The sequence below is a fragment of the Pomacea canaliculata genome, linkage group LG4 (genome assembly GCF_003073045.1).
Source record: "Pomacea canaliculata isolate SZHN2017 linkage group LG4, ASM307304v1, whole genome shotgun sequence".
Classification (NCBI taxonomy): domain Eukaryota; kingdom Metazoa; phylum Mollusca; class Gastropoda; order Architaenioglossa; family Ampullariidae; genus Pomacea; species Pomacea canaliculata.
In genome coordinates, this window is record NC_037593.1 from 17285272 (window position 1) to 17312894 (window position 27623).

The 27623-nt window shown below is 39.8% G+C and overlaps 1 protein-coding gene across 3 annotated transcripts in view; it reads left to right on the plus strand.

The window, feature by feature from the left end:
- Nucleotides 1-6046: 6046 nt before the first annotated feature.
- Nucleotides 6047-27623, plus strand: part of LOC112561962 (neurofascin-like) — a 29545-nt gene continuing 7968 nt past the window's right edge. Inside the window, exons 1-10 of one of the 3 annotated variants that reach the window (XM_025234838.1) lie at nucleotides 6047-6239; nucleotides 16917-17091; nucleotides 17730-17838; nucleotides 18696-18886; nucleotides 19259-19444; nucleotides 20838-20978; nucleotides 23711-23810; nucleotides 24606-24820; nucleotides 26927-27079; nucleotides 27317-27460. In XM_025234838.1, coding sequence (XP_025090623.1) covers nucleotides 17013-17091; nucleotides 17730-17838; nucleotides 18696-18886; nucleotides 19259-19444; nucleotides 20838-20978; nucleotides 23711-23810; nucleotides 24606-24820; nucleotides 26927-27079; nucleotides 27317-27460 — 1318 coding nt within the window. In that variant the 5' untranslated portion in view covers nucleotides 6047-6239; nucleotides 16917-17012. Of the gene's footprint in view, nucleotides 6240-6272; nucleotides 6461-14652; nucleotides 14678-16916; nucleotides 17092-17729; nucleotides 17839-18695; nucleotides 18887-19258; nucleotides 19445-20837; nucleotides 20979-23710; nucleotides 23811-24605; nucleotides 24821-26926; nucleotides 27080-27316; nucleotides 27461-27623 lie in introns of those variants that run through there. The other 2 variants (XM_025234839.1, XM_025234840.1) reach the window with 2 other exon arrangements.

Consider the following 27623-nt stretch of genomic DNA (forward strand, 5'->3'; position numbering starts at 1 on the left):
GCTAAAGTAGTTGCTTAGGTGGAATGCCATAGTGGATCATCAGCCTCCAGATGACGTCCCTATCTACACTGTTTGCTTATAACTCTTTCATACGTCTATGTCAAGTAAGTCATTTTGCCTATCCACAGCACACACTCTGTAGATACATCTCCTGGAGCTGATAGCAGTTGTAGAAGGGAAGATACTATGCTTTCCTTCATTGTACAGTCTCAAAATCTCAACAGTTTTGTTCCAGAAGTAAGCAGATGGGCTCCACCAATTGTAATATCACTATGATTGTCTAGTAACTTGAAATGTTGTGAAAAGGGTGCATGCATGGGTGTTTACAAAATTTTGCTTTGCTTCAGTTATATTTCTGACCATTTGGGCGAAGTTTAACATATAACACTCTGCCCAGGTATTTGTTTCAGATTATAACAAGTACCAGTTCAAAGCCAACAAAGCTAAACTGTCAACATATTTTGTTAACAAGGATTGAGACAGCCTGTTACAAGTGCTACTGTGGCTAACAGTGTGAGCATAGTTCAGGATGATGACTGCCTTAATGACACCAGTGAGTTTTGTTTTCTTTTCTTTATAAATACCTTATTTAAATAGCAATTATTGAGGCAGACATGATTATAAAGGTTTCCAGAGACCTAAAGTGACCTACTCAAGTACCCAGTCTATCTACATGTACATCTAATGTAACATACTCAGTCATGGATCTTCAAAAAAATAACCTACATTGGTATGGCTCTGCCTCTCGCTGATTATGTTTTCTTATAGTGATTTATCAGTCATAATTGAAATTTATTGTGTTCCTAGACATCGTGTTACAGTATACACAGAAAAAGGGGGCATAATTGACTTATACATTACTTAAATAACTTGCACAGCCCGCCAAACTATCCCATTTAATTAATTAGCTTTGACTTTTTTAGTATTAAAACATGATGGAGAAGCTTTCCAATAATTGTTTGAGTAGCTGCTGAGTTTTATGTTTCTGAAGCTATAGCTCCAAAAGCATGGCATCTGGCACTTGCAAATTGATTCTTGTCATCTCAAGAGAGGGCGTTAGAAATGGTGGTGCACATGTAGTTTAAAGGCAAACCCGCCCACCGTTGATCACTCAATGCACAAGCAACACTTTATTCAAAGTAAAATCATATTTATTATTAAGATCATATTTATAATTCTATTTTCTGTTCGAAAATTTGTTTCCTGACGCGGGTTATTTAAAGTAACACGGATCAGTCAGCAGTCTCACCACACCGTGGTCTCACTTTCTCAGGATACAGTTGTTGGTATTTTTTTTTTTCCTTTGAGTAAAGATCGGGCATTCTGAAGAGAATATTTTAGTCATCGTTAGTAAGGTGACCTCCCGACATCCCGATTTAGGCGGACCGCACCCTTTGACCGCCCAATGTCCCGCTTTCATCTGTAAAGTCGATCAATGTCTCGCTTGTATTTAAAAATCTGATTACCCTACATTGATTATCATCCGTGCCTTTGGTTTTGGCTTTTGTCTATCGCCATTTGATTAATAATTTAAAATTTGCTTCCTAGTTTACTGCGTTTCAGAGCCCCACTTTCGCTTTTTTCGGCGCTCTTTGACTGAGGACACCATGACCGGTAAGCGTCCCTCGTTCGATCCCGAAACGTCTGGTAGGGAATGACTGAAGGGGAACACATACTCGTCACAGTTTTATTCTCATACAAAGGCAGAAAAAAATCACAGTTTTTTTCCAGTGGCGTAGGTAGATGCTCGGCTTTTAGGGGGGATGGTGTAAACACTATGCTGACAGTGAACAACGTTCACATTCTTAATTGCCCCCTTCCCCTTGCACAACCTGCAACCTGAACATGGTTCCTATACGCCACTGATTTCATTTCAGTTCCTATCACTGTTTACTCTGTCACCATGATGAATATAGGCACCTTTGCCATGAAAGAAACCTACAGTGCAGGTAGAAAGCTCGATCACTCGCAGTAATCTTAGTCAAACAAAGGTGGCGTCAACGTGCGGTTATATCACACCGTGATATAAGTGGGGCCAGACTGTGCCCATTTTTTCTGGGGTCTGTGAGATAGCGTGGGAGGACATCAAGAGGTCAACTTTGTAACGGCTCGCAGTTTGAATTATGTTCCTTCCCTGTCGCACAACACGCGCCTCTCAGCAAAGCCTCTATACCCACCCACCCGCTTTTCAAACGTCTCTCTTATCGGAGACTGTGTGTAGTAGAGACAGATTTACTGATAATCAGAATTACCGCAGTGTAAACCTGTTTAACACACAGTGTCGCAGCTTTTTACCTCACGGTACAACTGCTAGACTTCCGCTCAACTAATCTGCGTCAGGAGATCGGAACGCCAGCGACAAGGATGTTCGCGTACCCGAGATGAGCTGCAGGCCATACGCTGCACCCCGATGGCAGGAGGCGTGACGCCACAGCGGGTAGTACATTACTGTACTGTGCATTAATTGCAGTGGCTGATGCAGTGAAATCAGCACAAGGTACGCCCTAGACTAGAGCCGAACGACGGCCGAGTCGACCCCACTATAACCGCCGAAGGATGCTTGTCGGGTACATCTGTATGCAATAGTAAAACTTTCCTGCTACGTATGAAAAACTTACTATAATCGTTAAAACAAGTGGCGTAAGAACTATAGGGGGCAAGAGGGAGGGGGCAGCTTCCCCCTCAAAAAAAAAAGATACTGGAGGAACAAGAATATGAACGTCGTTCACTGTCAGCATGGATCGCTTCCCCCATTCGCCAACCACCACCACACACACAAAAGTCTTCTTGCTACGCCACTGAAAACTGGTGTTTCAAAAAAAAATAAAATAAATAAAAAAAATAAATAAACAAATACTGCGCAAGGACGGTTATAACGCATTGTTCAGCGGGAAGACGAATGGGTCTTCCTTCTTGCACACTGCATGTGAGGAAGGGCGGGTGCTGAAATGCACATGACCTCGCCTGGCTCAAGTCCCTTTATGTAGGTCATTTCACAAGTGACATTATGTAACACCACAAAAGCTTGTTTACATATCAAGTTATTATAAGTTTATCTAAATATAACGCGCGCGCACATATACAGAGAGAGAGAGCATCTCGCTGCTCTCGATAAACATATTCTGAACCTTCGATGTCTGCCTAATTTATTTGAAATATCTGTTTCCATCATCAATTTATGCTTTAGTTGGAACACTCTGTTTAATTACATGCCCCGTACTTGTAATTTAAGTACTTGTCACTTGCAGATGCATTATTTATGTCGACGATGGTCATTTTCTCCCACAAGCGAGTAGAAAAGTGTGACTAAGGACAAAGTTGGGAGGGTGGTAGGAAACAAATTAAGTTCGCATTGCATGGTTGCTCGTTGTGTGTGTGTGCCTATAAATAGCTTGTGCCCGTATCAACAAACAAACTCTCGCACCTGCACGACAAGCTTCCAATGCCATTTTTACGCGCACCATAACGGCTGTCAGGCTTGTTTTTAAAGAATTACTATTTCACAGTCAGTTCAACTGTACTTCCATGCCTTCCACCCTATCGCGTCAACTTTGGACCTACAGAAGAACAATACAACATCAGAGCTTGTGTACTTGTGATTTTGCTGTCGGACTAACCTCGTGATCTTTACTCATATATGTAGTGGCCTACTTTGGAAAACTTCTCGTCATCTATAGAACCTTTGTTTTACTTGAACATAAACTGTGAAGATCGTTTTAAAAATCGAATCAAAGAACGAGACCCTAGAAAGTGGTTTACACACATATATATATAATCATGGACGTAGTTGATGACTGATCGCTCTGCGGAAACCCCGGTGAACGAGTAGAGATTAACCTAATTAGACCGATTGTTGATGGAAAACGAGAGAGACGCATTCATACATGCAAGCGCACGGACCAGGACAAGGCACCTGTATAAAGAATGAATGCGGCCTCGGGGGAAAAAAATCCCACCTGAAATAAAAGAATGGCTGCGATCGCTCATTAATCACCAATATATATATATGCTTTGCAGTACACGTTTACAAGCACACGATGCGAACACACACAAACACACACCACACACATCAATACACATTTGCTCACATTCGCTGGGGAATATGAGAATATGTAGAATAAATGGGCAGAAATATAATCCAAGTACAGTGGCTTGACTGTCTTTCGACAGATCCCTGAGAATGTACAAAAATGGATCGGGGGTAAAAGAAGAAAAAAGAGAACGTTGATGAGAGGGTTCCCTCATGGCTAATAAAGGAAAAGGAATTTTGATGATGAGGAGGAGTTAAGGATGCTTGCCCTCAAGTGAGATTCAGTGACCAAAGAAAAAGGCAGGAAGATAAAGAAAGGACATAGGGTGCATCGAGGTCAGCACGTGCACTCGAGTTCACTCGAACCCTATCACAGATGCACTTTCCCATGGGGTTTATTTTGCGACAAGCGCTGAGGCCCCGCTCCGTGAACATCACGCCACGCCTTAAAAAACGTTCACTATAATAAAGTTTTAAAAATGTTTCATGTGGCTTGTTATTGTAACAACGTTTGATCAACCTCCTACAATTAATCTCCCCGTCCCTCTCATCTCTTATATATATAACGATTGTTCGTCACTGGAATTGATGGGTATGTTATTATGTTTTGCATGTCTGAGAATGTCTGACACTCAAAGATGTCTGCCTTCCCCATCTTTGAAATCCCCGACTGAATGTCTAAATGCATACGACAATTTTCAGGAACTGTAATGCTAGTGGTTCACAAGACATCACTCGGAGTGCCTAACATGTTCTCTCGGACGGATATGGCAAAAAGAAGAGAGTGTCTGTTCAGTATCCATCATGGTTGAAAACCCGTTAAGGCGTCGCTTCCTTACTTCTTCCCCAACGGAACCGTTTCAACTGCTTATCCTGACGCTGAGAACAGAGTGTATCTTGTAACAGCTGGCTCTTCTAGATTGCAACAGCTGATATTCTTGTGTTGTTGAAGCCTTCTTGAAAGTAAATCTCTTATCGCATCAACAATTGCGGAAGTAATTACAACCATTAGAGGTCGCAGTTTTTATTACGTTGAAGTTCATTTACATTTGTAGTATATTATACTTGAAGCTTATATATATATAGTCAACATCTACCCTGTAGAAATGACTTAATTTGCACAGTTCCACGTAAGTCGCGTGTTCCTCGACTATATTTGGAAAAGATTTGCGTGCTATATAACGATGATAGTAAATGTGAATTCAGATGACCGATGGACCCTGAGGCGTGCAGACAGCCGATCCTAATTTATCGTGTCGATTGTTTCACTTGCAAAAGTTGACTATAATGGGTATCTAGCAGCTGCAGGTCACCCCAGGGGTCATCCCAGACAGCGTGACAAAGAATTTGCGTAGTATATCCTCTGTCCACACCTTTTTTGAATGACAAGTCTCTCTGCTGCTGGTTGTCAGACTTGCGCAGCTTCCACGCGAAGCTTACATCGACTAGAGCGAAACCATTCGATCACAGCCGTCACGGTATTTCCGATAAAAATAAAATCTAGCATTTTCTGAACCCACCGTACCCCAGGCTATATGAGCCATGCACCGACCGCCTTCTCCTCCTCTTGCCACTGGCCTTGTATCAACGAGGAGCGTTTGTAACACTGGTCAGTTAATAAAGATAATCGCTGTGCTCTCTTTACTCTTCCTACAAACCGGAAATGCGGATTATCGCTCACACTCCGCGCTGGCGTCGCTAAGCAGTCTTTTTTAAAAATAAAATGCCTCTTATAAAGCTAATCCCAAACAGACTATAAACAATCGCAGTGATCAAATTTCAAATAAAAACTATGAAATCTCTCGCAAATATATTTTTTTTAAATCTTATCAAAAAAGAAATAATATTTGGCTTCTGCGCTCTGGTGTCATATTTTATAAATAGTTGACTCTGGGTTGACTGCTTCCTTTTCGACATTTTTGATCAAGGCTGTGTGACCTCATCGGTGTTATAACGGCGCAGCTACTTTCAAACGTTGAAAGGGTGCGTGCACAGACAGTTTATTCTACAGACTTCTAAAGCTTCGGGTGCGTGGGTGCGGACCACTCGACACACACTGCTAGCTTGTGCACTACGTCATCAATTGCTGCCGGATGTGTCACAGGAGCACAATGTGAGGTGTGCCATACCTGCGTGATCAGAGACCATACAAGAGCGAAATCGAGTTGTCAACATCATCAGAGGCGCAAGGAAGCGATCCCTCCGGCAGGTCAGTAGTAGTAATTGTGCACATTGTTAGCAAGATGTGTAAGCATCATTTACCTAAAGAAAACCTAGGCTGTGTTTTTCGCATGTCCGCAACCCCAGTGTGCACGATTTGAAAAACCACTTAGCTGTGGGGACCAGGCGCTGTGCACACCTTCCTAGTGCGGCGTTGCGACCTATATTCGAGTGACGCTTATTCCGTGTTGGGACTGATATCCATTTCAGGTAAGCCTGTGGAAACCGTTTTTTTACATTCATGACTCATGTGACGGATTCTGGTTACGGCCTAGTCTATAACACCATTAAAAAAATATATAGTGAAACAAAAATGTATCTAAGCGGTGTTTCTCACTGATACAAGGGGACACGACAACTTCAGTTTAAAAGTGGTATTCTGCTAATCGCAAACATAATTTGTGTTTTGTGCTACATGTTTCAATGTTCTGATTAACCGCATAAGCATTCTTTTGAACAAGATGTATCATATACCTTTATTTTAAAAAAATTTAATTGCTTCATAATGCGCCATTGTCCAGTAGCACCAAATTTAAAATTAAATTTTAAACTGGGTGGGCCAGTACTAGCTGAAGGAATTACTGATCACAAAGACCACCAACCAAATATTACGTCAAATGCATGTAATGCAGCCTTTTTAAGCTGCGTTTTCAAACAAGAAAAAATAATGCTTGATTCTGAAGTTATGGCAACATACACTCTATTCTATTTGCTTGTCGAAACTGTTAAAACATTATGGTAGCCTGGCAAACATTTAACTGACATGCTATGACTACAGCTTGAAAGAAAAGAGGCTTTTTGTATTTGCTTTCTTATTTTATGAAACTGACATATGCACTAGACTGAGTGTATTCTCGACAAATTGCCAACAAGTATTATCTGTCTGTTTCAGTTTTACAGAAGTACTATTTAATTATTGACGAGTTATTTAATTTGTAATGTGTACTGATTACAGTTGCAATGGTCTGTACTTGGCTGAAGCTTATTCTAACAATTTTTAACATAGATGTTTTGGGTATGTTCATACAAAATGCTGTCCCGTACTTCAGTCAAGCATAGGCAGGGTATTCTGCTTTGGAATTTTATGTGAAGGAAAAGTTGTGATTTTTTTTTTTTTTTTTCTAAATCTTGCATGTTATTATACACATTTAGTCAAAACAAAGAGTGGTTTCTTGACAGCAATTTCCTCACAAAAGCAGTTGTTGGGTCATAACAGGTGAGACTGTAAAAGAGAACTGTGGACATAGGCCAAGAGCTCTGTTTACTCTGGCATGAGGCAGACATCTTTAAACATGGGCCCATTTAACTCAGAAAGCTGTCAAAGGCTTGTTTTCTTGGTGACCTAAGGGCATGAGTTGACATTTAATAGTAACTTTTTATGCGTTAAGTCTATTGATCAGACTTCTGCCTGTTTCATTATTAAGCACCTCTTGTTTGTTGCTCTTAGAGGAGGGTTCAGATGCTCAGGTTGACCTTCTAATTCTTGATACTTTCTTCGTAACCGAAATCCCCTGTGTTAGGGTAGTTCTTAAAAAAGAAAAACAAAATGCCCTCTGATGTTTATTTGGCTGTCCACCATAATTCTGAAACAATCTGCTGTTGATAGAGACAGCTGCTGCTAGTTTGATCAGAGATAATTTGTGAAGGTCAGTTGGAAAAATACTTCTGTGAAGAAGTGACCTTCTGACAGTATACAAACTAAAAAAACTAATGTGTATTTTGTGGGATAACAGGATATAAAGCTAAGTCAGCACAAAGAGAGCTTTGCATCTCAGCTTGATCAGAGTACACAAACAAGACTGAGGCAGGATTATAAATGGAAGGCAGTAAAAAATATTTATAAGCAACATGTTTGAGTTGCCAAAGCAGAGACATTTTTCTGGTACACTATTTTGTTTCGTTGAAACAGAAACTATTAGAACCCATTCTTTTTTTCAAACTTGTAACTGGCATTATATAAAGCAAGAAAAGTTATCCTATCCCATTGTTACTGTAAGTATATAACTGCACTTATTTTTATTTGCATGGCCTATGACCTGTGTGGTTTAAAGCAAATGCCGTCATCTTGTTTTAGGAGTAATAAGCTAATTTTTGTGCATAGCGCTTATTTGTTAGCAATGTGTGTAATCTTAAGGTAACCTTTTTTTTAGTGGGGGGGGGGGGGGGCTAGGAACAAGATTGCCCAACCGGTTTCTTAGCCCGCATAACTTTGTTATGTTGAAACTATGTTTATAATTTAAAAGCAATTAAATTGGCAGTCTGTGGCATATTTTCTTGAACGACGTAAATAAAAAGAGAGGAAAAATTATTGTGTATGACGTAACAATGCATGCTAGCCTCAGGATCATATTTACACAAATATTCGTTCATATTTCTGCTACTTACAAGGTTGTTTACAGACTGCATAAAACACCAATTTCCCACTTTCCCTCCACTTGCAAGTGAGATGAGTTGTATTGGTTGGATTTATAGTTGTATTTTATTTAATGCAGTATTTCCCAGCCAAAAGCATTATCAAGAACAATGTGTTCAGAAATTTTACCTAGTACTAAACAGTTGATAGCAGCCATTCTTCTTCTCTCATAGATCATCATGCAATGTATTGATCATAGACCTGATGGTGCAGATGACATTTGGAGAGGTTGAATACCTTATTACAATCCCACATGCAGAATAATTCTGCACATAGTTTGAAAGAACACTAGCGACATCACAGACTAGGTAGATAGCCGCAAACAAAAACAAAAAAAAAAAATAAAGAATGACAAAACAAGTGTCAAGAGGGTTTTACCCCACAAATATTTGCTACATGTTCATGCTTCATTTAGTGCCATTATAGCCGTTTACCTTATTGACAGCTCACCCACCAGATAAACATTGTCTCACAAAAGGTTAAGGCTGTTGAAGAAGAAGCGTTACAGGCCGTCAGTTGTCGGTCCCAAGCTGGACGTTTTCTAATACTTAAAATCTTGGACCGACGACACTAAGAGTATAAAAACTGTTATGTACTTTTTTTTTTAAAAAAAACTTATGCATTGCAATAGATTTTTGTTGTTTCTGCCGCGTCAAATATTTTGTTGTGGAGTGGGGGAGAGGTATCCGACCGAGTGTTCAGAAGGAAGGCAGCGTAGATGTGTAAGCGGTTTTTGGTTTGGGGTTGTTTTTTTCCTTGTGAGGTGGGAAAAAAAGAGGAGCTGTGTCGGTTGTCGTGCTGTGTCATGGCCGTCTCTCTTTGGCGGTGAAATGGGTGGCCATTATAAGTTGACAACGAGCGACCTCGTGCTGTGCTGAACCAGCTCGCACACCCAGCATGAAGCTGTGCAGCGCGTAATGTTGCTGCAAGCCGCCAGCATAGCGTCGCTGCAAACAGGACTAGTCGTGGGGCCTAGCCAGCGGCTAGACACAAAGCCACAGCGCAGAAACCCCACAGACCTTGTTTACTGAACCCCCCCTCACCCCGGCCACCCACCTTAACTAATAAATCGACGGTGCGAGCGTACATTGACTATTATCCCCTCCCATACTTGGCTTGTACCGATCTTGCTAGGCCGGTTTTCAGTGACACGCCTCTCGGTGCGTGCATGCGTGCCTTCCTGCACGCTTGATAGACGTTATTTTAGCCTGCATGTTATTCCTTTTGATGTTTATTTCCAAGCATCCGCTCTCACCAAGTGCTGCCTTATACATTATTACAACTTAACATGGCGGAGAGATGTGGTTTGCAGGTGTGAGGAGTTTGAGCAAGGATTAATACCGTGTGCAGGTGGCTTTTTAGAACAGAAGAGGGGTCGTCGGTAGGTGTTGGTGGCTAGGAGTCGAGTTTGTGATGGGCCTCTATGAAAATATTAAAGTCGTTTTAGGAAACGCAGATCCGATGATTATATTGTAGCATTGTTCAAAGTTCATCTGCAGTCACGTTGGTTTGAAGAAAATAGAAGACCAGGGGCAAATCCTGAGGTGACGTAAAGGTCGAGTCATTTGGGATTCAGCCTATAACAGGAGATAGTTTTTGGAGTGGTCGGCCATTAAGGGCTGCAGGGAAAGTCACTATGACGTTTGTTCGCTACCCGTCATCTCTCGAACATTATCGAATCTTTGGTCAGTGTTCACGTTAGCTTTTATTAATTTTTTTAAAACGTTCTTTGCACGGCGTGTCGTGTACGTTCTCCGCGGTCGTCTACCCCGCGCATCTAGTTTATCGACTTTCACCCAACCGTCGAGTCCTTGGAGGTAAACAAGGTCTCATACCTTGCATGACTTACCCGCAAGGTCGCTGGTGCGTGGCGACGCTGAGCATGCCACATGGCCCGTGTTATCTCCTTCAAGTGCTTCTTCCTCTTGTCTGGCTGTGTAGCGTCAGGCCACCACACACTCACATCGCTGACCCGCCCTAATGACATTCTTTTGTTTTTGCTGACATGCACATTAGTTCTGTGATTAAACAAAATGAAGTTCACGATTAAGTGATTATATTTTTCTGTCATCATTATCGTTATTATTGATGGGGATATTGATGTTTCCATTATACTCGACGTGGTCTTTTGAATATTTGTCACTCTTCAATTGGCGGGTTTTTTTATTATTATTATTCTTAAATAAATAATTTAAGATACTGAAGAAAGAGGGAAAGAGAATTCGTTCAATCCCCGTGCATTAGACGTATTAGTAGTAAACAGTCTCATTGTTCATTGAAACAAGTTAACAGAGGAAAGGATTTCGCTATAACCATGGATGCGTATAGGTGGACTGCTGTCTGTCTGCCAAGACCAAGGCTTAGCCTCTTGCGAAGTTCTCCGCTGTGAGTCTCGGCGAGCCTAAGCAAAGAATGTGACTAAACCGGAAGCTTTGTACTAGCATGCCTCGTTTTAGTACTTAATCTGAAATGTGACTAAACCGGAAGCTTTGTACTAGCATGCCTCGTTTTAGTAGTTAACAGGAAAAAAAAATCGTCTGCCAGCAGTCCAGTAATACAAGTTCATGCTGTAACCGTTCCGGGAAAGCTGTTAAACACTTGAACATCATGATTTTAGTCAATGCATTTAATTGTGCCCAACTACGTGGCTTGTCTGATGATTAATTTATCTAATTTATTTATAAATGCTCTTAAAAAGCTGAAATTGAGTGAAATCGCTTGATATAAAGAGTTCACAGTGCGTTGAAGTATTTGTGGGGATGAGGAAGTGAGTGGGAGGAGGGGGCTTATAAATCGTTTTCCACATCCTTTCATGGCGAGATTAAGCTAGTGGCGATGTTTTCCTCACTGAGGGTTTTGTTTGTGAGGGTCTTTATTTTTTGGCGGGGTAAGGGGTTTAAATAATGTACTGGCTCGATGCTGCGAGCGGGATCTGCGCCTGGCTTTTCTGAAACGCGGGAGTACCGGGTTCCTAGGAAACGGTGGGATTTCCCGTTAAATATATAGCTTGGCAGGCTTACTTGATGCTCTTTGAAGTCAGTCTTAATCCAGGAGGCAGAAGTGCATCCGAGCGGCCTGTAACCCCTTTCGGCTGTAGCTTTTGTTTCTGTCTCGCTGAGGGCAGTGTTGGTTTTTCGGTGCCATGTCTTGTCGGCTGCGTATTGTTTGCTAATTTTAGTTTCCCCCGTGCTTGCCTGACTCATGTCATTCCCCGTGTCTTCACCAGCTTCTTTGTCTAAAATCTGAGATATTTCCATTATTAACTCATATTATTTGATATTGTTATAAAAATCCTATGAGTGATGTTCGTGATAGAACGAAAGATGCAACGGCAAAAATATTTCTAAAATGTTCGAGTTTGTTTTGAGGATATTACTCCTCCTGTGTAACTAAAGAAGACCAACAGTTTCTTGCTGTGGTACGTCCACGAGCTTACGATGTCTGCGAAGTTTATCAGTCGTCCACACGCCGATGACTTTCGTCGCAAAACTGTCTTGCATCACACGAGTTGAGGACCTTAATGTCCGAGCGTCGTTACGACTGATGCCCAGCAGTCGTCTGCTGATGGCTGCTGCGTGATGTGGGCGAGCTGCTTCTTGTTAATGACAATAATTTTCCTCCTACGGATATCATGTTCGTGTTTTCGACACTTTCGATCTGTTGCGAACCGGAAGGTAACGAGATGGGTTTCTGAAAAATCTTAGGGCGACAACTCTTCGTCAACACGTATCTGCCATTGATTTCATGACTGATTTTAATTGGCTTATCTTCAGTAATATTTCATTATATTTTTTCTCTTTTTTTTTTTAAGTCCATGTTGTGTAGTTTGAAAGAGTGGTAGGGAGTGAGTAAGGTGGAGAGTGTGAGTGAGAAAGTAAGCAGCTGCGTTTGATTTTGAGAGCAGGGCCTGCAGAAAGTGATGTAAAAATAAAATACTCTTTTAAGCAAATATTATACTTTTATTATACTATTATATTATACTTTAAGTTTCTGCGTTATGTAGACATGCTTAAACTGGATTCCTCAATGCGGCGTATATTATAGACGAGTCAGAGGAAGCAAAACCTGTCAAAAGCATGATTTCCCAATGTCTGAAACTTCCGTGAGGGTGTGGGACTCCGCAAGCGTAGTTACGTAATAATAAATAATAATATATTCATTGATATATCCAAAGAACTGATTGATACCACTGGGAAAGTACGCCGTGGGAAAGGTGCCTATATTAACATCAGCTTCCCTAGTGGTGTTAATTCAGCGACTGTCGTCGGTTTCGTTTGTTTTCATGTGCGAGTCAGTAATCATTTACAAGTTTTCACTGCAACCCGTTACTTAGATTTGAGAGGAGGAAACAATAGGTGAGTTAGATACACATTTTATTCACTCACACTTTTGTAGACTTCTCGCTGTTCATTCCAAGTCACTTTTCTGTATTTTAAGTTGAATCTTCATGTACTTTCAGTTTAGTTTTTACTGATTTTAAATCCATGCACACTTGATGTACATGTGTAAAATAATTTTTCTCTATATACAGTTGCATGCAGTGAATGCTGTTATTTAATTATTGTATTATTAACTGTGCAAACGTGATATCACTTTTGTTTAATGGCCTAATAGACATTTTTCAGCAAACAGTTGACCGGTGAAATGAAAGGTTGATCCTGAATTAATGGTTTTGCACCTGTATATAGATGTGTGTCAGTGGTTGTTGATAGTCTTGACATATTGATGTGTGTGTTTGTTTTCATTGGTTAGCTAAAATGTGTGGTATTGTACAGAAACTGACCGATCGTTAATCACCGAGTTGATTCATTAATGTTTAATATGGATATAATTCCACGTTATAATCGCTTGACAGATTGGGCATTTGTGAGAGGTGAGGAGATGGCTGTTTTGTATCTCGATGTTCTAGGTATAAACGTTCAGCATCGAAAGTTACAGAGAAAAATAACTCACGCGTGCGCACACGATTACACAAAGACACGAATGGATCACAGGTTTGCACTTCTGCAGTAAAACTGGACTGGTTTTTTTTATGGACAGTTACATGTAGATCGTGCTCACAAATTCTGTTTTGGGCTTTTAGTTGCCGTGGTGCTGGTCCCATTTCAAAGGAAGCCTAAAAGCAGACAACCGACCCCAAGAAGATGCTGGGGGCCACTTCAGGGAAGGTCGCATTAGTCACACGCCGGACCGGCGAGGGTGTGTCGCAGCCCTTCCCTCCCCCGTCATTGTCTGTCGCAGTCCTCCTTGCCTCCTCCTCCTGCTTCCCCCATTCCCGGTCAATGACAATGGCCGGGAGTCAGTTCAGACCAGATTTTTTTTTTCGGACTGGAGGAATTGCTAGATCCTAGCAGCTGTGTCAAGGAAATGGATACATGGAAACTAACGGTATATTGCATCTTATTTCCTCTTCTGTCTCTCTCAGCTCCCTTCATGCGTTATGGTGATTCCCGCTGGTATCCTTGAGTTCGAGGCAAGTGGGAGGGGGGAAGAGTCAATGGCAGCGATTTGTAGACGGCTGCATGATGGCGGCGATGGAATGGTGTCCGATGCAGGGAAAGGGGTTGTGACCATTTATAGAGCGCGCCTTTTGTCCTCGCCGACAGTGTTGGCAACGGGCTGTGCAAGTGTAACGGCACGCACGCCACCTGGAGCTGGCATGAGAAAGGAATGGGGGGGGGATTGTAAAGGTGACAATGAAGGCACGCCTCTCTTTCCCCTTTTTATCGATTGGATGCGTAATAATATTCTGGCACGAACTGCTACTCTTTCTCTCGCTCCTCATCCCGCGTCACCCAGTGCCAGAGGCACGCAGAGTTGTGCCGCCTCCTGGTAGTTGCGCGGAGTCATTTGCGTCCATCTGCTGACATTGTAACAATCCTGTCGTGAGGCTGCCCTCGTAGGATGTGCGAAGGGGAGGGAGGGATGCTGTCCCTGTGATCTCTCAAATCCTGCGCTGGGTGGAGCGACGAGCGGCGGATGCCCAGGTTCAAAAGTCGTCTTAAGGAGTGCACGTACGTTCGCGGCGTTTCTTTTGATCGTTTGATTCTGAACGAGGTCAGTGGCTACTAAAAAAAAGGAAGAGGGCAGTGCACAGAACCCGTGTGGAAACTACAGCTGCCCTGCTGGATCGAGCATCGGTTTATCGAGTTAAGAGAAAGAGGTGCCGCGATGTGCCTGTGAAATCAGCAAAAGCTGTTGATGTTTGCTCGAGATGGCCCCTCTTTGCGGTAGTGGCCATATTCGGACGGAAATCAATGAGAGCATCGGAGAAATGGGGGTAATGTGTGTGCTTAGTTAAAACGAAAGAAAAAGGTGTTTGTGTGTGTGTGTAGGGGAACAAATAAGGGTCTATGCGGTCAGTCGACGATCGCTGCGAGCCGAATAGTGGCTGGCTTGTTATTTTGGAGGCGCGAACATTTGTGGTGGCGGTGGTGTTGGCATCAAATTTTCAGATCGTGACTAGTATATGTTGTTAGCTGCTTAGTAACCCTTTTAGTTTATGTTCGATGCATCCTTTTTACGTGCGTTTTTGCATTCTTTTGCAATGGTTACTAGCAAGCGACATTTTTTGGTCTTTATGGGTAAGCACTTTGCCTCCGTTTTCAGTATCGAAAGAACTATGGGATGTGTGGGCGCAGGACTACCCCAGAGAAGCCATCAAAACTAGCATGCTAAACTGAGTGGCATCTTCAAGGGAGGGGGAAAACGTGATAGGGGATGGTGCCTGAAAGGGTCGGGCGATGGATCGATTGGGGATATTAGAGACACATCCGGTTTCGTTTTTACAAGACTGTTAGGAAGGTAATATAGCGGGAAGACTGGCACTTTACGGATAGTTCTGCGTGAAAATTAATCGGGGTAATACATATCCGACACCCACACAAGGCTTTCTGTCCTGTGTGATCTAGCGGCGCGTTGGTCGGAGTGCAGACGGGGCCCCTCCAGATACGGGAACACTGCGCAGGTGGTCACACAGGGTCGTGCAGCGGTTTCTGGGGTCACGTGATTTGTCTCATCGTAAATAACATGTCCTATCCTCTGGTGTCTCAGGCCAGCTACCCCCTCATCATATTTTCGGTTTGTTTTTCAGTTTCATTGGTAACAGATTATGCCGAGGTTACATATATTGTGCAGGCATAAGTCATTGTTTGGGTCACGTGACCGCTCGAGGCTGTTGCTGCCTCGGAATTTTCTGGGCAGAAGTAACCGTAATGCTGTTAATTCTTACCACGATATAAGACAGCGGATGACAGAATGAGGAAACCCACGCAAAGTGAAGACTTACTCGTGGAAACGGGCCAAAAAGTACCGTTCGGTAGTACTAGCCTGTTAATCAAGCATGTTTAAAAGCTTTATGCATAATTGTTTATAGGCATGAGTTGCGGTGATGCAAGCATTCATGGACCGATCAGGCGAGCAGACACGTTCGTTACCTTGTGTGCGTCGTCAGGAAGCTTTTTGCAAACATCACCGTGGGGTCACATGGGTTCTTTTATTTATTTTCATTGTTGTTTTTGAGAAAACAAACGCCGATGATTACAAGACTAGTTTGGGGGAGATAAAAGTAATTTTTTCACCCATGGCAAATCTGTCTCAACGGGTAATTAAAGTAATTTATCATTATCTGGCCAATCTGTAAAGTTATCGAATTTACAGACTGCTCCAAGGCAGGGACAAACCCGATGGCGAGACGTGGCCCTTACCTCATCGGTCATGGAGAAAATTCGTTTGGTGCCCCATTCTCTGTTGCAGAGGAATGGCATCTTTCTCCCTTCCCACCTTCCTCATGCAACTTTTTAACAATTTGATTGCGTATTAACATCAGTGGATGTTGAATATCATTTATTGTAACAGATTTGTTTCCAAATATTTTGTGTGCATTATAATTGTGTAAGGAACAGAAAGCAGTCATTGATTTCTGATTATGGATTGTGTGAAAAACCTTTGTAGCCATTCTTAGGGGTTATTGTGTTGCTGATCTACTCGTCTAGACTGCCCCACAGGGACGTGCATTTTCTCTCTGTGGCTATAGTAGATTAAGTAGGTGCTTGCCGCTCATCTTATACTCTGCTTAGATTAACATGATGCAGGAGACAGCTCAACCACAAGCTAGCCCGTGAACTAGAAATGCTTAGGTATGTTAGACAATCTGTGCTTGTATTGTATTGCTTGCTTTAATAGAATATTGTGACATATTTAGTACTTTTTTAATATTGTTTTGATAGGTATGCTTTTTGTTTCTGTGTGCAGGTTAATCTGTGACTAAACAGTGATAAGTGACAAAGGAGACGGATTCAGGGGTGATATTTGACCATTGGAGGTCAGGTGACTTCAGTAAAGGGAAGGATGGCCTGGATAGCTTCAACTACACTTCCACTTTTGTTAACTGTGTTGGGAACACTATCACTGTTAGATGCTGAAGAAAGTAGGTTGAGTGTAATCAATTTCCAAGACATTTACTTAGCTTACTTTTAAGTAGACATTCAGATAACATGCCTAAACTGAAAGTCTGTAACCCAATGAAAGCACTTTCCTCTCTTGCTAATATCTCCCATAATTTTGTTATCAGAGAGGTCATCCTAGACATTTCTTCTTTTTTTTTTTTTTAATAATTTTTTTGTCTTGGTGTGAGGGGGAATTAAGTTTTAAATGTTGACTAGCTTTTTATGTTCCTTAACGTAGTTGATAAATCATAAGTAAATGGTTCACATATGCAAGTGTATTTAGCAAAAGTCCCAACTATCTCCTTAAAATTTTTTTAATTTATGTTAAAATCTTTGATTTAAAACTTGTTTTTCTCCTCACACTATCTTCATTTTTTTAATTTATATTAAAATATTTCACTTAAGATAGTGTAAGGATTTTTTTTTAAAAACAAGGTTTTAGTTTGATTTGAAAGTGTTAATGATGCCTGAAAAACTTGTTACAAACAGTAGGGCTTTGGTGGTTTGGATGTTTGTTCTGCCAAAAAGTGCTATCATAATGTCGGGCAGTCTGTAAAAGATGAAGTAATGCTATGGATTTCTTCACATTTTAAAAGCCCAGAGACTTATCTGTCTACAGTACGAATTCCCCCATCTATTACATCACCAGTAGAACGACAGGTGCTAAGTTACTCAGAAAATGATCTGGTGGAGGTGAGGTGTATTGCTACCGGACAACCAGCTCCTTCGTGAGTATTTAGTAATCATATTTTATATGATCTTTAAGACCTTTAGTAATTTTTTTTTAGTCACAAAACAAATATCTTTTAGCATAGACATCTTTATAGAAGAAATAAGATTCATTGTCACCCACAATGCTTGGTTAGTTTTTTTCCCTTTTATGTGGGTCTATAGCCTGGTGGTTAATGTACTGGATTGTGGGACAGGCCACCTGTTTGAAGCCTGTAGGTGGAAAACTCTGCAAGTCCACCCTGTAGCTACTTAGCAGAATTGGGTGTTTGATTTAGAAGATGGTACAGGCAGTAGAAAGGAAGAGATGAGCTGCCTTTCATATGCCATGCCCTAGACATGGTGAGCCATTACATTCCCTGCCTTTGTGACAAATGGGATATTGAACTCGTGACCATTTTATCTTATTATGACTCCTTCTGAGCATGTGTGCAACATTATGGATATGAAAGCAGTCATTGCAGAAGCTGCAAATACCAGAAAAGACTAAAGAATGCCCAATGACAGAACATTGGCCAAACACATCTGTATCATGCTCTGGGCTTCTCTAAGCTGTACTCTGGCCTATTTAAGACTCCTATCTTAAACTTCTTGATCCTGTACACCATTAGGGGGCTCTGTATCTGCCCGGATATCTGGATGTTATTGTTAACCCTTTTCTTCACAACCTTCAATTTATTTCTTCTGGGTTTTTTAATGGGGGAAGGGGTGTTAGTTAATCAAGATTGTTTTGTTATGTGAATGATGAAGATACATCTGAGTGTAACAGTATAGTTCCTTTGTAGAAAACAGATGTAAAGCAGTATGTTTCAGTCTTTTCAGTAGGTTATGCTAGTAACAATGTGTTTCATTGCAGATACAAGTGGACATGGAATGGGAATGACATAAACAGTGATTATATCACCTTCAGTGCAGCAACAGGAATCCTGACAATCCCCAAGCTCAGTATAAGAGAAGAAGGCTTGTTTGTGTGTTATGCCAAAAGTACCTTTTCTAATGGGATGACAGCCACTGCTGTTTCAGCGACAGTAGAAATCCGAGTAGGCCGTAAGTACTGCTGACATAAGAGGTGTAGCAAGTCATAAACCTTTTAACAGTAACACTTTGTAATTCACTGCTTGAATAGTACACAAATTATCTATATACATTAGAATCTGAAATCCACATCACATTGTGTAAGGTTATTAATTGTGACAAAGAATGAATCAACAATAAATTCACATGTAAAATTATAGTTTCTTTAATCTATTTTTTGACAAGTCTTGTCATCGGCACTGGATCTTTTCAAGTTTTGGGTGATGGATTTTTCACTTCATTAGACTGTTGAAGGTTTTAATTATTTTTAATGCATAAAATGATAATTGATTCAATTTCATGACTATGACTTAATCTTTCTTTTGTCACTATTAATTTATCCAGGTGTAGAAGACTTTCAAAAAAGACCACTTGAGAACTACTTTGGTACTCTAGGAAACTATGCAACCATTCCTTGTGACAAAAATCTTCCTAAGTACTATGGAGCAATCACTTTCAAGTGGTACACAGTTCTAGGTTCAAGAAATGATGAAGTCTTTCCAGATGAACGCAAACTTATTGACCAAGGAGGTAAGATGTTACACACATAGAGCTTACAAAATTTTCAAAAGAGATTTATCTTTTTGTGATTATATTTGACATCTTATATTCATTTTCTTTTTTTCTTTTTTTTTTTTCTTTTTTAATTTTTGTTTGCTTATCAATGTATGCTAAATTATCTGTTAAGGAGGTGACCCTATTGTGTCAACTCTGTAAAAAGTGTACTGTTATAAAACTGTATTTGTTTGAAATGTATTTTTATAAACAAGGATCTTTGAAAGATACCTTCAAACATACTATATGTCTTTATACATTACCATAGATACATTGTTTTTGGGGTTTTTTTTAACTCACTGATGCATTATGGATGCACACTTTTTCTTAACCCATCCAGCAGCTGCATTTGTTGCTGAACTTATATAAAAGCTACTTCATTGGTGTTTTAGCATTTCTCACCTGTCTACAGTGTTCCCTCGCTACTTCGCGGTTCATCTATCGCGGATTCACTACTTCGCGGGTTTTTTTTTTGAGTGAAGTATCGAGCGATACTTCCGCGCTGGGAATTATCGTTCTACAAAATACCATAGATATTTCAACAGGAAAAAGACGAAAAATGTAGCTATATTTGTATTTCTATTAAAATACCATGGTTATTTTGCAGATAGAAAGAAAGAAATAATTGTGTAACAGAAATCCATTGCTATGCATAAGCGACGAGCCATGATCGTTATCTCCCATCTCGCATCCAGTTCGCATCAGTTTTTGGGTTTCTCTGAGTACAGTTATAATTTTTTTTGCACTAATTTGTTATTGTACTGTATTAATACCATGATTAATATATTACTTTACACTAACATGATATTGTTTTACATGTATATATTATTATTGCATGTATGTCCCTATTTCGCGGAAATTCGTTTATCGCGGCTGATCATAGCACCTATCCCCCGCGATAAACGAGGGAACACTGTACATGTAGGTATTGTTTGTGGACTTCACATGGTGACACAAACTGTAAGGTGCGAGTCCTTACCATTTCTTATTAAACACCTTCAGGAGAAATGTTATGGCGTGTAGAGCTAATGGTAATGTATTGTGGAAAAATTTGGGCTTTAAATGCAAATTTTTTGCCACAAAAGTAGGTCTGGTATAGAGAAACTATATGAACAGAGTGTGTGTTGGTTGAAGTCTTCATTAACATAAGAAAATAGGTCAGTTGCATAAGTTTTTTTTCTTTTTATGCTTTTCTAAGATATAACTTTACTTTTGGTAATTGTTGTTACAAAAAGGATTTTGGCTGTTGTCATGGATACTTGGGGGTCTTGTTACACCAAGTGTAGCCATGTGAAATATTATACCAAAAAAAGTGGACAATATATATATATATACAAACTTTCAAACATGTATTATCCTTATTTTCCAGGCAATTTGCACTTCTCATACGTACTAGATACCGATGCAAGGGGTGCAGCGACCCCATACAAGTGTGCAATCTCCAGTACTAAGGCTAATGTCATCAGACTTGGCAACGAGAACAGCCTGACTGTCACAGGCACTGGACCTAGTAAGACAATTTCTTTTGTTTACTGCATTCATTATGATCTGGTGTAGGAACTTTACTGTGGGTGAAGAAAGGATCATGAACTAAGTTGTCATTATAATGAGTTAACCCTAATGCAGACATCATCATTATCATCAGTCTGATTGGCCATTTGGACAAATGATGTATCACTATCAGTTCTAACCAACTTTTTCATATCTCAGTATTTTCCTAGGATAGGCCAGTCCACTCTTGGATGTTGTCTGCTTGTTTATTCTTTTGTCTGTCATTTTTCTACCTTCCTGTACAGGTCATCTTTGCCAGTCATAATCTTGAGATATCATATACCCTGCTAAAGCATTTGTGTCTCATCTCAGCTTGGCATAACTTCTTTTGCACCCTTTTTTCCACAACTTTCCCTTTCAGGATGAAATAGAATTTTGTGGAAGGAAGCTTGACCATTTTGAAAACAGCACTTCCGTCCTTCGAGCAATCGGTCTTTTCTTTTCGAGTAAAGACAGTTCAAATGGCGTTACATATGGCCACTAAATTTAAGTGCAAGTAATATTTCAGAACATCAGTATTGCATTAAATGCAGCTGGTCAACACAGAAATTATTACTAACTTACAAAGGTCCTAATCTGTAGTATCTTGATGTGCTGAATACGAATATGATCATGAAAATTTTTTATTGGCTCTCGTTTTGAAGATATTAGATATAGTTCATGTTCCCTGTTTCACCGTGTAAATTTATCCAGTATCACTGTAACAGCATCCTTAATAAACCTAGAATGATGTAGCATTGCATCACATTGCATAATGCCATCATGCACACATCATCCAGAGTTTATTGCATCATTTTTTGATGCAGTGCAGTACTACTGCCAGGTGGCTGCTGAAGTAAGCTGTCGTCTGCAGTGTACTATATAAAGCCCAGTCAGAAAGGTTGAGCATTGAAAATATTTCAGACTTCGTGGGATATAGTTTAAGCTACTGTTACATAAAACTGTTATTATTTTATCCGTTTAGTTTCAATACAGAACATTAATGCCTTAGAAATGTGTTAATACCATGGACAATTTTCCCCTTGTCTGCCAGCCAATCAAAAAAAAAAGTATCACTTCTCAAGTGAAAAAGGCATCTAATCTTTATTTCGGATGCAAGATTGGTGACCAAGACAAGCCTTGAGCCCTGCATATATGCTGCAACACAGCTTTCACAGTGGCTAAAGGGCAAAAGACCATCAAGGATGTTTGCAGCCCCCATGGTGTGGAGAGAGCCAAGCCAATGACTGTTACTTATGCTTAGTTCCTCCTCTTTCTGGCGGGATAAGGAGGCAAAAGAAGTTAAGAAACGTCTACCCCAACATTTTGTCCAGATGGAGAGGGACTTCCTATTCCTGAACCTCCAGCAGAATATTCTCTTGATTCAGCTGATGAGGACAAGGGCAAGCCTACCTGCTGTTCTCCTGGTCAGTTAGAATGCAGTGATACAGATTTTCACTGTGGTGAATCATCAACCCCAACACAGAATAGCACAGGAAGAACTAAATGACTTAGTTCGTGATTTGGACTTATCCAAGAGCAAGGCAGAATTGTTAGGTTCAAGACTCCAACAAAGGAATTTTCTAGAAGAAGATGTCATAAGTCAAATCGAAAGCACCACCAGCAGTTGGAGCCTTTCTTCAGAAAGGAAGGTAATCTGGTATTCTTTTGCGATATTGAGGGCCTCATGAATGCCTTAGAAATCACTCTTGACCCACAAGAGTGGAGACTACTTGTAGACTCTTCGAAATTGCACAGTAGAAACCATCTTTCATCTATTCCAGCAGCATATGCTATCCACGTGAAAGAGATGTATGATAACTTAAAGGAGCGACTGAATTCCATCGAGTATAACAAGTACAGCTGGCACCTCTGTGGTGATTTAAAGATAGTTGCCTTTTTAACGGGACTGCAGCAGGGATATACAAAATATTTGTGGGAGTGGGATAGCCAAGCAAAAGGAACTGCACTACTTGTGGAAAGAATGGACTCACAGACAAAACCCAGCAGTTGGAGAGAGGAATACCCAGGACCAAGCTCTGGTCAAGGCACACAAAATCCTTTTACCACCCCTTTGCATCAAACTCGGATTGATGAAAAACTTCGTGAAAGACATGGACCAGACTTTGCCAGCTTTCCGGTACCTGCATGAAAAATTACCTCAACTCAGCAAGGCAAAGATTAAATGGGGTTTTTGTGGGTCCTCAAATTCAAGAGCTCTTCAAAGATGACCGGTTCATCGACTTGCTGGAGATTATGCGAAACAAGCACGGAAAGCTTTTCATCCATGCTTTCCAATCTTACCTCTCATTTTAGTAGACACAAGGGCAAGACTTCAAAGTCTATAGGATGCAGAAGCCCACAACAACCTTATCAAATTCAGTTATTATAATTAAACCTTTGTTCCATCTTTCTATCAGTAAAGCATCCCTGTTTTTCTTCTGTTAGTACTTTATCATATGTTGAGTTAGTTGTTCCTTATTTTATATTTACAAGAAAATCCTGTTGTTTAGGTGTCCATTGAGACACTGTTGCAAGAATGCCTTCATTGTTAATATTTGGTGGAGCAGCATAAGCAAGCAAATTACCTCTGTTTAGTGTTTGTTTTAGGTTAGATAAGAGGATAATATATAAGTACATGTTGACTAGAATCAAAAGTTGTTGTGTACAAATATTGTAATTGTATAAAGTTGGCAAACTTTTTTTTATCAGTCCCAAACTCGGCACCAAAGCTTCAGTACAGCACCTCTGGCTCATTCCTCACTGTGGAAATTGGGAAGAACGCCACACTGGAGTGTGTCTTCAGTGGATAGTAAGTTTTATTTGGATTTCATTTTTAGTGTAAGCAATAAAACATTATAACATAATGAGATTTAACACATTAACTCAATAAGATCCACCTCCCTTTCAGACAAGATGTCTCCATTAGTTGCCACATTTTGGCTGTTTTTAAAAAAAAATTGTACAAAATAACTGTGTGTCACAAAAACATAATTACGAATTAGTTGAAAAAATCACATTAAGCAGAAATAAACAGTTTTACCTTTAGAAATGGGGTTGTTTTTTTTTTTAAAGAAAATTTACATATATCAGTAAAGAGAACAAAAGCTAAAACTTTTTTTTAAAGTAAATTATTTTTGCTTATTCATACTTGTGTTAGCATGTGAGTTCTCACTGTTGTAGTCTGGTAGCAGACATGCAATGCCTGTATGCAAAACGAATTGCGTTTGTACTTGTTTGTTACATATACTATATGCAATAAAGTCTACTGCCCTGGTGTTGTGTTAGCCTAAGTAAACTAATGCTATGTATCTACTGTTGCTGTATATGAATATAGATTTTATTTACTCATTTAGTGCATGAGCACCTATAAATAAATTTTACCTGTATTTGCCCTTCTGGATTAATTTAGTTGTACTGTATCCTACACACAGTTACAGACTTGAAACTTGCCATTTATATGATTTTATACTGACATTTGTCTCACAGCATACAATATTAATATACATTAATCAAAAGGAAGTAACTTACAGAGAGATGCAGAATCATAAGATTAAATCAAGCACTTAATGTGGTTTCTTTTCTTTCCTTTTTTTTTTATACTAAGCATATCATCCAGCATCCCATCTGAGACAGTACCCAGAGTCACATGGTTTGACCAGGATGGACGAGCCATCACACAAGGAGGTCGCTATGATATTACCTCAAATGGCCGTATTCTTACTATCATGAATGTGACAGAAGATGATGAGAAAACCTACCGCTGCAGAGGAAGCAATTCAATGAGTAATGATGAAGGGAGCCTGGCTCTCAACGTCACATGTAAGCTGCATAGAATTTTTTCATATTTTATTCACTGCATTTGATACAAAATTAAAATATACAATCTTGATGCCTGAAGCAATTCATGGAGTTCTGCTAAAGGAAGCTTGGGTTCTCAGTGTCACACATAATCTGTGTGAAATTATTCTAAATTGAAGAGTCTTTTAAGATTTCAGTTTAATTAAGCATAGCCCGTGCAGAAACTTTCTTGGTAATTCTGACTTTTCCCATTCATTTTTTCAAAGTGATGCCTATTATTTGTACAGGTTTCTTTCCATTAATAGTTACTGTGCATAAAAGGATATCCTTCAGTGCATTTGGATGCTGCACTACCCATTGAAGCTGAAAGCTATGTATAGAAATACGTAAATTATTAAATAATGATAAATATCTGCTACTAAAATATTTTAAAAACTGTGCCAGTTGGTAGAAGGTGCTTTGCTTGAGAAAAAGGACCAAATACATTGAGCACTCCTGTAATTGATGACAGATAACAGGGTTTGTTACAAGTGGTTACATTTGTCCTGTATTTCTTGCAAGCCCTTATTTCAACAATATTTGAGTAATACTTTTGTTTAGATCCTTACACTTCTTTTAAAGATCTCTTTTCATCCCTTCTCCCAGGGAATTCCAGGCTGTGCTTCTTGTGAGGTCTTAAGCTGGAGGGTATTAGGTCCAAGTTTGGGGTTTTTTTTTGTTTTTTTGTTTTAGGTTTTTTTGGTTTTTTTTTTTGGGGGGGGGGCTTAAAATCCAAAAAGTGATGTTCACTGGTAAGCATGTGAGATCTTGAAAATGAACTTTATGTGGTTGGTCTCAAGTGGCAAGTTCAAACTTAGTAAAAACAATTATTACCACACATTACTTTGTGAAATTTGTGCATTTTATAATTTCATTTTACCGTTATAAGTACAGTGGAACCTCGGTTAACGAACTTAATCCGTTCTGGAAAGCTGTTCGTTATCCGAAATGTTCGTTATCCGAAACAATGTTTTCCATAAGAAATAAAGGAAATAGATTTAATTGGTTCCCAGCCCCTGTTGACTCGCTAATATTTGAAAGTTACAGGCTATATAGGTATTTTTTTTTTTAATGAGAACAGCTATAATACAATATAAATGGAGTTAACTAAACATAAAAACATTAACGAAAGCATTTAAACATCAGAAAACTTGCCGTTTTGACGGCGTGGTTGGAAGTAGGTGTGGGGAGGAAGGGGTGGAATTACTGCTTGGATTCCCCCTCCATGAGCACAAGTGACATTATAAAATCGGGGGTGACTTCCCTTTTCTGTAGCTTTGAGGTTAAAGGACAAAACCTGTCCAGTGTCTGTTCCTTCTGCCTTTTTTGTAAAACTCTTCTGTAATACGACATCACATATCCGACAGACACATGCCACCTTCATACTTTGAAATCATTTCCTTTTTCAATTCATGTGTTGGCCGCTTCCTTGTCATTACCTCACTACTATTAATTGCTCTTAATCTTCTTTGGAATCATGATTGAGGATTGTCTTATTAAAATAAAGCACTGCAATCACTAAATAAGAAGGATGCGCATAGATAAGGAACGACAGATCGTAACTGTGTCTCGAGCGCGAATGATGACATGCTGGTCGGTCACGTGTGGTTCACGTGGCTGTTCGTTATCCGAAATTTTGTTCGCTATCCGAGACAAACTTTTAACGAAATTTTTGTTCGTTATCCGAAATATTCGCTATCCGAGGCGTTCGCTAACCGAGGTTCCACTGTATTTAATTGAAGAAAACGATGGCAATTAGATTTTGCACTTAAACTCAAGTAATGATGCTGTTTCATAAAAATACTTGACGTACAAAATTTCAGAGCATAAAACATCCTTGAGTCAAATTCAGTGTTTTGTTGACTTAAAGCAAGGATCTTGTTCTTTCACATTATTAAAAGCTCTTTAATATAAAAATGAGCCCTTCGTTATGTGGTGACATTTAAACTACAGAAACATGTCCTCATCTGAGATTTATTTATGCTATCATTAATATTGTAGTTTTAAAATAGTCAAAACCCATCTAGGTCAGACTTCAGTGTTCAGTTTATTAGCTGTTTCAATTATTGTCATTTCGCATATCTACAGCACAGCCCATCTGGGTACAGCGTTTGGAATCGACAACTGTTGTAGAAGGTAAAGATGCAGTGTTTCAATGTGTCACTCGGTCTGCAAAAGGTGAACAGAGTCCTAGTCAGCCGAAGTGGTCCCTGAATACAGATCAGATGGGATCCACCTATGGTAAGGATTCTTTTATTATCTAACATGTTTGGCATTCAGATGATGTGAAAGAAGCATGACTGGTATGCTACTTTGGAGGGATTCATACTTGTGCGTACATACACATGGAAGCACATTCCTGTGGCATCATCATAATCTTAATCATTTTGTATCAGCAGAAATGGAAAACAGGTGCAGCTCTTTACATTTGTAATTTCTTGAGTATTTTATAAAAACACATTTATATCCTTGTTTCAGATCCCAACAAGTACCAGTTCAATGCTGACAAAACTAAGCTGACAGTCAAGTTTGTTAACAAGGATAAAGACATCGCCTGTTTCCAGTGCACTGTGGCTAACAGTGTTGGCATGGTTCATGATGATGGCTGTGTCAATGTCATTAGTGAGTGGTTTCCTTTCCTGGAGTTTTATATATGTTGAAGACAATAGTATTTCAAGTGCAAGGCATTAGGCATTCATATATGCCAAATCATTTTGCTGTAAATATACTTTGGACATAAATGTATATATCGGCATTTTTGTATTTGCAAAAGTAAGTCTGATTT